Source organism: Nerophis lumbriciformis, linkage group LG36 (assembly GCF_033978685.3).
Source record: "Nerophis lumbriciformis linkage group LG36, RoL_Nlum_v2.1, whole genome shotgun sequence".
Classification (NCBI taxonomy): Eukaryota; Metazoa; Chordata; class Actinopteri; order Syngnathiformes; family Syngnathidae; genus Nerophis; species Nerophis lumbriciformis.
In genome coordinates, this window is record NC_084583.2 from 13,897,501 (window position 1) to 13,910,000 (window position 12,500).

Consider the following 12,500-nt stretch of genomic DNA (forward strand, 5'->3'; position numbering starts at 1 on the left):
TCAGTGTTTCTTAACCATAGGGCCAGGGCTCACTGTTGGGCCGCGTCCAAGCAACGTTACCATGGACACCCCTGCTTATTTCAGCAAGACAACACCAAGCCACGGTCTGCACGTGTTACATCAACGTGGCTTCATAGCAAAAGAGTGCGGGTACTAGACTGGCCTGCCTGTAGTCCAGACCTGTCTCCCATTGAAAATGTGTGGCGCATTATGAAGCCTAAAATAGCACAACGGAGACCCCCGGACTGTTGAACAACTTAAGCTGTACATCAAGCAAGAATGGGAAAGAATTCCACCTGAGAAGCTTCAAAAATGTATCTCCTCAGTTCCCAAACTGTCATGTCTGTATAATCATGTTTTGTTTTAGTCATGTTTTGTTTAGTTATTGGACTCTTTAGTTTCTGGCTTTTCACTCCCTTGTCTTGTTTCCATGGTTACCCATTAGTTTCACCTGTTCCACGTTTTGACTCATTGTGCACTCTTGTTTGTCACCATAGCAACCCATTAGTTTTCACCTGTCACGTCACGCACCTGTTCACGTTTTGAGTCACGCACCTGTTTTCGTTAATCATGTCTGTATTATTTAAGTTCATTGTTTTCAGTTTGTCTTTCTGACGACATCTCACATTTATGCTCTGTCCATTCCTGACACTTGTTTTCATGTCCATCCTTCATGCTACTATTTTTGTCCAAGCCAAGTAAGTTTTTGTTTATTAATGCTATAGTCTTTTGGTTTCATAGTTTGTTCTCCGCCACTGTACGTGCGCGCCTTTCGTTTGTACTTTTTTTTGGTATAGTCTTTTGGTTTCATAGTTTGTTCTCCGCCACTGTGCACTCTTTTCGTTTGTACTTTTTTTTTGATATATTAAATAAATCATGTACTCACATTCCCGTCTCGCCCGAGCCAACTTTCCGTTGCATTCCGGAAAAGCAAACACCCAGGACCAAGTCATGACACAAACGTTTACTGAGTGTTGTTAAAAGGAAAGGCCATGTAACACAGTGGTAAAAATGCCTTTTTTGCAATGTGTTGCTGCCATTAAATTCTAAGTTAATGATTATTTGCCTCTCAGTGTGAACATGAAATTTCTTGTCTTTGCAGTCTATTTAATTGAATATAACTTGAAAAGGATTTGTTGTATTCTCTTTTTATTTACCATTTACACAACGTGACAACTTCACTGCTTTTGGGTTTTGTACTTTAATCACATGAACTTTCTTACCCAGTTTGAACCAAATGTCCCGTATAGCAAAGCCGATGAGTCTCCTCATGTCTCCGTATCTGAAACCAAAAAAAGTCAATCAACCACGTCCAAAACTCCTTTTCACACTTCTAATGTGAAAAGAAGCGGGTGCTGCATCCATCTGCCTCAACATGAACTCAATGCAATGATGTAATCCCACTAATGGGCTGCAGGAGTGTAAACAGCCACACTGAAATAGACGTGTTTCATTAGAGCGAGTGGCGCAGGTGTGTGTGTGTGTGTGTGATGTGGCCTCTCTCTCACTTGGCCAGGGTCTTGTTCCTCTTTGTGGGCGAGAAGTGTTGCAGCTGCAAAGACTCCTGGGTAATGAACGCCACCGCCAAGTGGAAGTAGTTATTCCACAGCTAAGAGGAAGGAAGATGATGGGCATGATGCACCTACACATACAAGTTAATCGCAACCCTCCAGGATTTCACTTTTGTTGCCATCAGGCTAATTTGAACCCAGCCCTGCAAATTATGCGCGGCACCTTGCAACTTGCTCAACTTGCCAGCACATTTTGCTCCTCGTCATCATTTCGCCGATCCAACACACACGTCATTGACAGAGATGGTGATGTGTGTTAGAATAATTGTTTCTAAATTATCACAACAAACGTTGTATTACATTGAGTTCCTAGCAGGGGGAGGGGAGCTGTCTTTGAAACCTACCAAGAAGCATACTTACCAACCTTGAGACATCCGATTTCGGGAGGTGGGGGAGGGGGTGGGGGTGGGCGTGGTCGGGGTGGGACGGGGGCGTGGTTGGGGGCGTGGCTAAAAGGGGAGGAGTATATTTACAGCTAGAATTCACCAAGTCAAGTATTTCATATATATATATATATATATAGGAAATACTTGACGTTCAGTGATATCTAGCTATATATATATATATATATATATATATATATATATCTGGCTATATATATACACAGGTAAAAGCCAGTAAATTAGAATATTTTGAAAAACTTGATTTATTTCAGTAATTGCATTCAAAAGGTGTAACTTGTACATTATATTTATTCATTGCACACAGACTGATGCATTCAAATGTTTATTTCATTTAATTTTGATAATTTGAAGTGGCAACAAATGAAAATCCAAAATTCCGTGTGTCACAAAATTAGAATATTACTTAAGGCTAATACAAAAAAGGGATTTTTAGAAATGTTGGCCAACTGAAAAGTATGAAAATGAAAAATATGAGCATGTACAATACTCAATACTTGGTTGGAGCTCCTTTTGCCTCAATTACTGCGTTAATGCGGCGTGGCATGGAGTCGATGAGTTTCTGGCACTGCTCAGGTGTTATGAGAGCCCAGGTTGCTCTGATAGTGGCCTTCAACTCTTCTGCGTTTTTGGGTCTGGCATTCTGCATCTTCCTTTTCACAATACCCCACAGATTTTCTATGGGGCTAAGGTCAGGGGAGTTGGCGGGCCAATTTAGAACAGAAATACCATGGTCCGTAAACCAGGCACGGGTAGATTTTGCGCTGTGTGCAGGCGCCAAGTCCTGTTGGAACTTGAAATCTCCATCTCCATAGAGCAGGTCAGCAGCAGGAAGCATGAAGTGCTCTAAAACTTGCTGGTAGACGGCTGCGTTGACCCTGGATCTCAGGAAACAGAGTGGACCGACACCAGTAGATGACATGGCACCCCAAACCATCACCCAACCATGCAAATTTTGCATTTCCTTTGGAAATCGAGGTCCCAGAGTCTGGAGGAAGACAGGAGAGGCACAGGATCCACGTTGCCTGAAGTCTAGTGTAAAGTTTCCACCATCAGTGATGGTTTGGGGTGCCATGTCATCTGCTGGTGTCGGTCCACTCTGTTTCCTGAGATCCAGGGTCAACGCAGCCGTCTACCAGCAAGTTTTAGAGCACTTCATGCTTCCTGCTGCTGACCTGCTCTATGGAGATGGAGATTTCAAGTTCCAACAGGACTTGGCGCCTGCACACAGCGCAAAATCTACCCGTGCCTGGTTTACGGACCGTGGTATTTCTGTTCTAAATTGGCCCGCCAACTTCCCTGACCTTAGCCCCATAGAAAATCTGTGGGGTATTGTGAAAAGGAAGATGCAGAATGCCAGAGCCAAAAACGCAGAAGAGTTGAAGGCCACTATCAGAGCAACCTGGGCTCTCATAACACCTGAGCAGTGCCAGAAACTCATCGACTCCATGCCACGCCGCATTAACGCAGTAATTGAGGCAAAAGGAGCTCCAACCAAGTATTGAGTATTGTACATGCTCATATTTTTCATTTTCATACTTTTCAGTTGGCCAACATTTCTAAAAATCCCTTTTTTGTATTAGCCTTAAGTAATATTCTAATTTTGTGACACACGGAATTTTGGATTTTCATTTGTTGCCACTTCAAATCATCAAAATTAAATGAAATAAACATTTGAATGCATCAGTCTGTGTGCAATGAATAAATATAATGTACAAGTTACACCTTTTGAATGCAATTACTGAAATAAATCAAGTTTTTCAAAATATTCTAATTTACTGGCTTTTACCTGTATATATAAAATAAATACTTGAATTTCAGTGGTCATTTATTTACACGTATACACACACATAACACTCATCTACTCATTGTTGAGTTAAGGGTTGAATTGTCCATCCTTGTTCTATTCTCTGTCACTATTTTTCGAACCATGCTGAATTCTGACATTGCTGTGTGGCACGCACAAAAGTGCTTTCATCAAATGCACTAGATGGCAGTATTGTCCTGTTTAAGAGTGTCACAACATTTTTGTTTACGGCAGACGAACTGCTTTACGGTATACAAAAACGTGACTGCTGTTGTTGTGTGTTGTTGCCACGCTGGGAGGACGTTAATGAAACTGCCTAACAATAAACCCACATAAGAAACCAAGAACTCGCCCTCCATCATTCTATAGTTATAACGTGATTGGGCAGGTACGCTTTTTTATATTGTGGAGGACCTGAGTCCGCCTGAATTTCGGGAGATTTTCGGGAGAAAATTTGTCCCGGGAGGTTTTCGGGAGAGGCACTGAATTTCGGGAGTCTCCCGGAAAATCCGGGAGGGTTGGCAAGTATGTCAAGAAGAAGGCTCGTAAAACTCCACTGTGTAAGGGGGAGAGCCACATGAAGGGTTTTCTGTTTTCTCTCATGTATGGTAATCAACAGCAGGATGTTGTTCTGGCCCAAGGACTTCAAAGCGGAGAGATGACAGAATCTGCCCAATTTCCAGACGAACTCTTTTTGAACTATTTTACGAACTCTTTTTGAACTGACCTTTTCTGTGAATTGTTTACGACCTTTTCTGTGAACTTTTTGCGACTTCTGTCCTTTGGAAACAGCCGTGGCCATGTGAGTCCAAAATAAAGAAGGAGGCATACAATCTTTTGGCAGAGCGTGCTGGAGATTGTAGAAGGATACAATGTCCAGGCGACTCTCCTCAATATATTGAGTCCAAATTGAATTCTGTCTCTGTTTAATTCTTTGCCTCTTGTCTTGTTTAATAGATGTCATCAGTGTTTGAACCTGACATCGTGTGGTCATGGCTACCTTATAAAGTAAAGTTAAAGTACCACTGATTGTCACACACACACGAGGTGTGGTGAAATGTGTCCTCTGCGTTTGACCCATCACCCTTGTTCCACCCCCTGGGAGGTGAGGGGAGCAGTGGGCAGCAGCGGTGGCCGCGCCCGGGAATCATATTTGGTGATTTAACCCCCAATTCCAACCCTTGATGCTGAGTGCCAAGCAGGGAGGTAATGGCTCCCATTTTTATAGTCTTTAGTATGACTCGACCAGGGTTTGAACTCACAACCTACCCATCTCCGGGCGGATACTCTAACCACTAGGCCACTGAGCCGGTGGTTAGAGTATAATAATAGTAGGTATCGCATTTGACTCGATGTGGTACCAATTACCGGCACCTGGGAATTGGTACCGGTACTCCACGGCAGTGGTCCCCAACCACTGGTACTGGTCCGTGATGCATTTGCTACCAGTCCGCACAGAAACAATAATTAATCAATAAACTACCGCAGTGTTTTTCAACCTTTTTTGAGCCACGGCACATTTTTTTTCATTGAAAAAATGTGGAGGCACACCACCAGCAGAAAACATAAAAAAATGTCTACACTTTTTTGAAGCCTCTTTCTTTGCGCTGTCCTCCAAATCTAAACAATGATCAGCTGGACTCTCGACTCAATTGACAAGCAAAAGAGATTCTGGGGAGCCTGGCTGCCCTGATGGAACCATTGCTGCGGGTTACGTGAGAGATTCCTGGGATAAATGGAGAATCATGTGCCTCTCAGTCCTTTCCATCGAGGACGTGGAAGACATCTACCTATTTGGAACCGTGATCGTGGGGCACCTGCTGATTGGGCTGGGCATTGCTCTGGTGTATCGTCAAATTCTTAAGACGATGGCAGCCACTCAAGGAGCCCAAAGGCTGTTCGTCGCAATGGAAGGTTTGGGCCGGGCTGTGGGATCACAGACTGGGGCGATTTCTGAACTGAATCGCAAGATGGATCACATCATGGAAAAGCTGGTTGAAAGGAAAAAATTGGATATGAGGGCCGGCATGGAATAGAACAAACAAGCCATTGTAATGTCTGTTCGCGGAAAAACTAAATCCTAATCTATGATTTGACGCCCTTGAATGGCCTTGATGCAACAACAGGAGCAGGCTGTTCTGAAAACATCCCCCCGAGGACTCCTCAATGATGGACGCTTTTGACCTCCCTCCCTCCTCAACAACACCTGGAGTCAAACTTTTGCTTGCATGCAGAACGGCCCCAGGCCTATGGACACTGAAGTTAAAGTACCAATGATTGTCACACACACACTAGGTGTGGTGAAATGTGTCCTCTGCATTTGACCCATACCCTTGTTCCACCCCCTGGGAGGTGAGGGGAGCAGTGGGCAGCTCCCGGGAATAATTTTTGGTGATTTAACCCCCATTCCAACCCTTGATGCTGAGTGCCAAGCAGGGAGGTAATGGGTCCCATTTTTATAGTCTTTGGTATGACTCGGCCGGGGTTTAAACTCACAACCTACCGATCTCAGGGCGGACACTCTAACCACTAGGCCACTGAGTAGGTCTAATCAACTCACCCAAGACAATGGGCATATAGACACCCCCCTCCCCCCACCACACACCTTCACCACCGTTTGATTCCCCTTCGGGGTGATGGACGCCCGGCAGCGTTTTATAGCAGCAGTCGACCTCCAGGGTCCCAACTCGCCCCCCTTTCTGTTGCGAGTTGTCGTGATTATATGTAACATGTTTATGTGTGCATGGCATTGAGTTTGTTTCTCACTCCAGACTAGGCCCCCTTAGGAGCCCAGTCTAGATTGTATTTTTTTACTCATCTTCTTCTCCAGCGTTTTACCTTTTTCCCATCTTTTACGGGGCGCCTCGTGGCGACCCATCAGCGTTCCTGTTCTGTAACCCTTTTTTGTTTGTCTAATCTTGAACGGGTTTGTGCTGAAAACAAAGTTTCGTTGTACTTGTGCAATGACAATAAAGTCCTATCCTATCCTAAAAATAAGCCTGAAAACATCCAAACTTTCTGAAAAACCTGCCTTGAAATCAGGCATTTTAGGCCGTGACGATAACGGAAAAAAAAAAAACCCTGCGAAATCCTGGAGGGACCGAATAATACTGTTACTCACCTGTACTTCAAAGTCATCGTTATTGAGGAACTTTTTATTCATGGTGTCAGCGTAGGTGTTGATGGCTCTGAGGAACACCCTAAATCCCAGCAATAGGTAAAGAATGATTGATGACTCCACGGTGATGGCTGTCAACTCCTCTTTTCACACAGAAGAAGACAAACGCCGTGTCGATCGGTTGAAATCCATACCTGTTCTGCACCATGATCATGGCCATCCAGTCAGACGGGTACACGTGCTTGCCTATCAGGTCTTTGAAAAGCAGGAAGGACTCCATTAAAAAATCCTGCAAATCAGGGGAACACTCTTTAGTCCACGATGTTTGGACTTCCCCACATACGTGTGGACACTCACCACAAGATCGCAGCTCCGAGTGAAGGTGTCTATGTATGTGGAGTAATGACGGTCGTCCATCTGACTGAGGATGGCTGTCATGCAGGCCACCACCCGGGACTTTGAAGGTCATTTCATATGGGAGACGGAGAAGAAGACATATCAGTTTTGTGCAGCTGCTCCTCAAATGACTGCGACGCATCGCCCAAAAATGACGTACAGTAGTTTGCACTATAGCAAATTGGTAATATTCAAACATCGACATCATATAGTGTGGCCATTAGAGGAGGCATCTATGGGAGAGCTGCCAGGATGATACAGTACTGCACTGTACAGTCTGGCGTTGTTATTTTAATGACCTTTCCCACATAGCAGTCCTAATAGGCCCTTACTGACTGCCTCCGTAGCAGCCTTTAGTGCACCCTTTTTACCTCAGTGCCACTGGACACAACTGGACAAAATCCACCGTATTTTCCAGACCACAGGGTGCATTATAGGAGTTGTATTAATATATCCATCCATCCAAGGTTTGGGCCGGGCTGTGGGATCACAGACTGGGGCGATTTCTGAACTGAATCGCAAGATGGATCACATCATGGAAAAGCTGGTCGAAAGGGAACAATTTTCTTCTGCTTATCCAAGGTCGGGTTGCGGGGGCAGCAGCCTAAGACTTCCCTCTCCCCAGCCACTTGGTCCAGCTCTTCCCGGGGGATCCCGAGGCGTTCCCAGGCCAGCCGGGAGACATAGTCTTCCCAACGTGTCCTGGGTCTTCCCCGTGGCCTCCTACTGGTCGGACATGCCCTAAACACCTCCCAAGGGAGGCGTTCGGGTGGCATCCTGACCAGATGCCCGAACCACCTCATCTGGCTCCTCTCCATGTGGAGGAGCAGCGGCTTTACTTTGAGCTCCTCCCGGATGACAGAGCTTCTCACCCTATCTCTAAGGGAAAGACCCGCCACCCGGTGGAGGAAACTCATTTCGGCCGCTTGTACCCGTGATCTTGTCCTTTCGGTCATAACCCAAAGCTCATGACCATAGGTGAGGATGGGAACGTAGATCGACCGGTAAATTGAGAGCTTTGCCTTCCGGCTCAGCTCCTTCTTCACCACAACGGATCGATACAGCGTCCGCATTACTGAAGACGCCGCACCGATTCGACTGTCGATCTCACGATCCACTCTTCCCCCATTCGTGAACAAGACTCTGAGGTACTTGAACTACTCGTGAACAAGAGTCTTAGGTACTTGAACTATTCGTGAACAAGACTCTTAGGTACTTGAACTACTCGTGAACAAGACTCCTAGGTTCTTGAACTACTCGTGAACAAGACTCTTAGGTACTTGAACTACTCGTGAACAAGACTCTTAGGTACTTGAACTACTCGTGAACAAGACGCTTAGGTACTTGAACTACTCGTGAACAAGATTCCTAGGTACTTGAACTACTTGTGAACAAGACTCTTAGGTACTTGAACTACTCGTGAACAAGACTCCTAGGTTCTTGAACTAGTCGTGAACAAGACTCTTAGGTACTTGAACTACTCGTGAACAAGACTCTTAGGTACTTGAACCACTCGTGAACAAGACTCTTAGGTACTTGAACTACTCGTGAACAAGAGTCTTAGGTACTTGAACTATTCGTGAACAAGACTCTTAGGTACTTGAACTACTCATGAACAAGACTCTTAGGTACTTGAACTAGTCGTGAACAATACTCAGAGGTACTTGAACTACTCGTGAACAAGACGCTTAGGTACTTGAACTACTCGTGAACAAGACTCTTAGGTACTTGAACTACTCGTGAACAAGACTCTGAGGTACTTGAACTACTCGTAAACAAGACTCTTAGGTACTTGAACTACCGGTGAACAAGACCCTTAGGTACTTGAACTACTCGTGAACAAGACTCTTAGGTACGTGAACTACTCGTGAACAAGACTCTTAGGTACTTGAACTACTCGTGAACAAGACTCTTAGGTACTTGAACTACTCGTGAACAAGACGCTTAGGTACTTGAACTACTCGTGAACAAGACGCTTAGGTACTTGAACTACTCGTGAACAAGACGCTTAGGTACTTGAACTATTCGTGAACAAGACTCTTAGGTACTTGAACTACTCGTGAACAAGACTCCTAGATACTTGAACTACACATGAACAACACTCCTAGGTACTTGAACTACTCGTGAACAAGACTCCTAGGTACTTGAACTACTCATGAACAAGACTCCTAGGTACTTGAACTACTCATGAACAAGACTCTTAGGTACTTGAACTACTCGTGAACAAGACTCCAAGGTACTTGAACTACTCGTGAACAAGACTGTTAGGTAATTGAACTAATCGTGAATAAGACTCCTAGGTACTTGAACTACTCGTGAACAAGACTCCTAGGTACTTGAACTACTTGTGAACAAGATTCCTAGGTACTTGAACTACTCGTGAACAAGACTCTTAGGTACTTGAACTACTCGTGAACAAGACTCTGAGGTACTTGAACTACTCGTGAACAAGAGTCTTAGGTACTTGAACTATTCGTGAACAAGACTCTTAGGTACTTGAACTACTCATGAACAAGACTCTTAGGTACTTGAACTACTCATGAACAAGACTCTTAGGTACTTGAACTACTCGTGAACAAGACTCTGAGGTACTTGAACTACTCGTAAACAAGACTCCAAGGTACTTAAACTACTCGTGAACAAGACTCCTAGGTACTTGAACTACTCGTGAACAAGACTCTTAGGTACTTGAACTACTCGTGAACAAGACTCCTAGGTACTTGAACTATTCGTAAACAAGTCTCTTTGGTACTTGAACTACTCGTGAACAAGACTCCTAGGTACTTGAACTACTCGTGAACAAGACTCTGAGGTACTTGAACTACTCGTGAACAAGACTCCTAGGTACTTAAACTACTCGTGAACAAGACTCCTAGGTACTTGAACTACTCGTGAACAAGACTCTTATGTACTTGAACTACTCGTAAACAAGACTCCTAGGTACTTGAACTATTCGTAAACAAGACTCTTTGGTACTTGAACTACTCGTGAACAAGACTCCTAGGTACTTGAACTACTCGTGAACAAGACTCTGAGGTACTTGAACTACTCGTGAACAAGACTCTGAGGTACTTGAACTACTCGTGAACAAGACTCCTAGGTACTTGAACTACTCGTGAACAAGACTCTGAGGTACTTGAACTACTGGTGAACAAGACCCTTAGGTACTTGAACTACTCGTGAACAAGACTACTAAGTACTTGAACTATTTGTGAACAAGACTCTTAGGTACTTGAACTACTCGTGAACAAGACTCCTAGGTACTTGAACTACTCATGAACAACACTCCTAGGTACTTGAACTACTCGTGAACAAGACTCTTAGGTACTTGAACTACTCGTGAACAAGACTTTGAGGTACTTGAACTACTCGTAAACAAGACTCTTAGGTACTTGAACTACTCGTAAACAAGACTCCTAGGTACTTGAACTACTCGTGAACAAGACTCTTAGGTACTTGAACTACTCGTGAACAAGACTCCTAGGTACTTGAACTACTCATGAACAACACTCCTAGGTACTTGAACTACTCGTGAACAAGACTCCTAGGTACTTGAACTACTCGTGAACAAGACTCTTAGGTACTTGAACTACTCGTACTTATTTACGTGGCTCACCTTCGACAGCGTACCATTATCACTGGAGGACGAGGAATAGCTAAACATGCTTCACGACACACCGTAGGAGGATACAATAGCTCACCGGCGTCACAATGTAAACAAATGCCATGAGTGGATCTACACCTGACATCCACTGTAATGATACCAAGTAAAAGAGCGTATCCAGTCGATACTACTATGATTACGTCGATATTTTTTATTGTCACAAAATATTTTTTCTTTAAAAATCATATTATATTCATAAACTCAGGAAATACGTCCCTGGACACATGAGGACTTTGAATATGACCAATGCATGATCCTGTAACTACTTGGTATCGGATCGATACCTAATTTTGTGGTGTCATCCAAAACTAATGTAAAGTATCCAATCTGTGATTGCAATAATAAACATATGTATAACCTCTTAAGGCCCTAGCTGTTTGTTTACATGCATTTTTTTATTTTTCTCTTTGCTATTTGGACTAGTTAGAATAAAAACTAAGATTCATCTTTTGATATGATGTACTTAGTCCATAAGTACACAAATGTGTACTTCATGTTTAGTGACATGCTAATTCTTATTTTTACACTTTTTTTTTCTCCCAAATTCCATTGTATGTTATACTCTTCTGACACCACCAGATGGCAGTATAATTGTCCACATAAGCGGCCATAATACCCCAATTCAGTAGTGTACACAATTTTGGAAATAAGAGCTAAAAGGTGCTGTCCACGCATGTGGCCACTAAGGCCTTTATTAATGTACCCTAAGATTTTTTGTTAAAATAAAGCCAATAATGCCATTTTTTGTGGTCTCTTTTATTTAGAAAAGTATCGAAAAGTATCGGTACCGAAATATTGATATCGAGACAAGCGTACTTTGGGGTTTAGGGTGGGATGGGGGACCTTCCAAAATCATTTGGAGGACATGCTGCAGTAGAAGAATATTTTATGGAAGTTGCACAGCCTATTTAATAATTGACAATGTCAAAAGTTTGGTTAAAAAAAGAAGAAAGTGTGTTGAGAAGCAAGCAGAGTCCTAAAATAAGAGGGTATTAAATCACATTGTTATGCTAACAGTTAGAAAAAAGACATAACAGTACTTGTAAGTTTCAGAGAGGGATTAAAACACATACTTCACTTATTGAAAAACTTTTCCACAACCTCAGCCAGCACTTTGACAAGGACAAACAGACGGAATAGGAGAAGAAGGCAAATATTGCAAGTGCAGCTGAACATAAACAAGCAATGGTGTGAATATAAAAAAATAGTCTGGTCTGTCTTTTGTCTTCCCACGTCCCCAACTGAGGTATCTAATATGATACACGCTGTTGACTTTTATTGAACATTTTAGTGCAAAGTGCAGGAGAAACACAAGCGACCTTGCTGTTTTTTCCCCTGCTTGGCCATAAGTTGATATTAGAGGCAGTGTTGGGACTAAAGTTGATATTAGAGGCAGTGTTGGGACTAAAGTTGATATTAGAGGCAGTGTTGGGACTAAAGTTGATAATAGAGGCAGTGTTGGGACTAAAGTTGATATTAGAGGCAGTGTTGGGACTAACGCATTACTGTAACGTCCTTACTTTCGGCGGTAAATAGTAATCTA

General features: G+C 43.3%; 1 protein-coding gene across 2 annotated transcripts in view; it reads right to left on the reverse strand.

The window, feature by feature from the left end:
* The window catches only part of dock2-like (dedicator of cytokinesis protein 2), a 399,373-nt gene that overhangs the window by 55,806 nt on the left and 331,067 nt on the right, over positions 1-12,500 (reverse strand). For both annotated transcript variants that reach the window (XM_072912417.1, XM_061930395.2), the window contains exons 27-31: positions 7,255-7,353; positions 7,092-7,186; positions 6,901-6,979; positions 1,509-1,609; positions 1,224-1,282 (exon numbers count right to left, since the gene is read on the reverse strand). In XM_072912417.1, the coding sequence (XP_072768518.1) occupies positions 1,224-1,282; positions 1,509-1,609; positions 6,901-6,979; positions 7,092-7,186; positions 7,255-7,353 (433 nt within the window). The remainder of the gene's footprint in view (positions 1-1,223; positions 1,283-1,508; positions 1,610-6,900; positions 6,980-7,091; positions 7,187-7,254; positions 7,354-12,500) is intronic.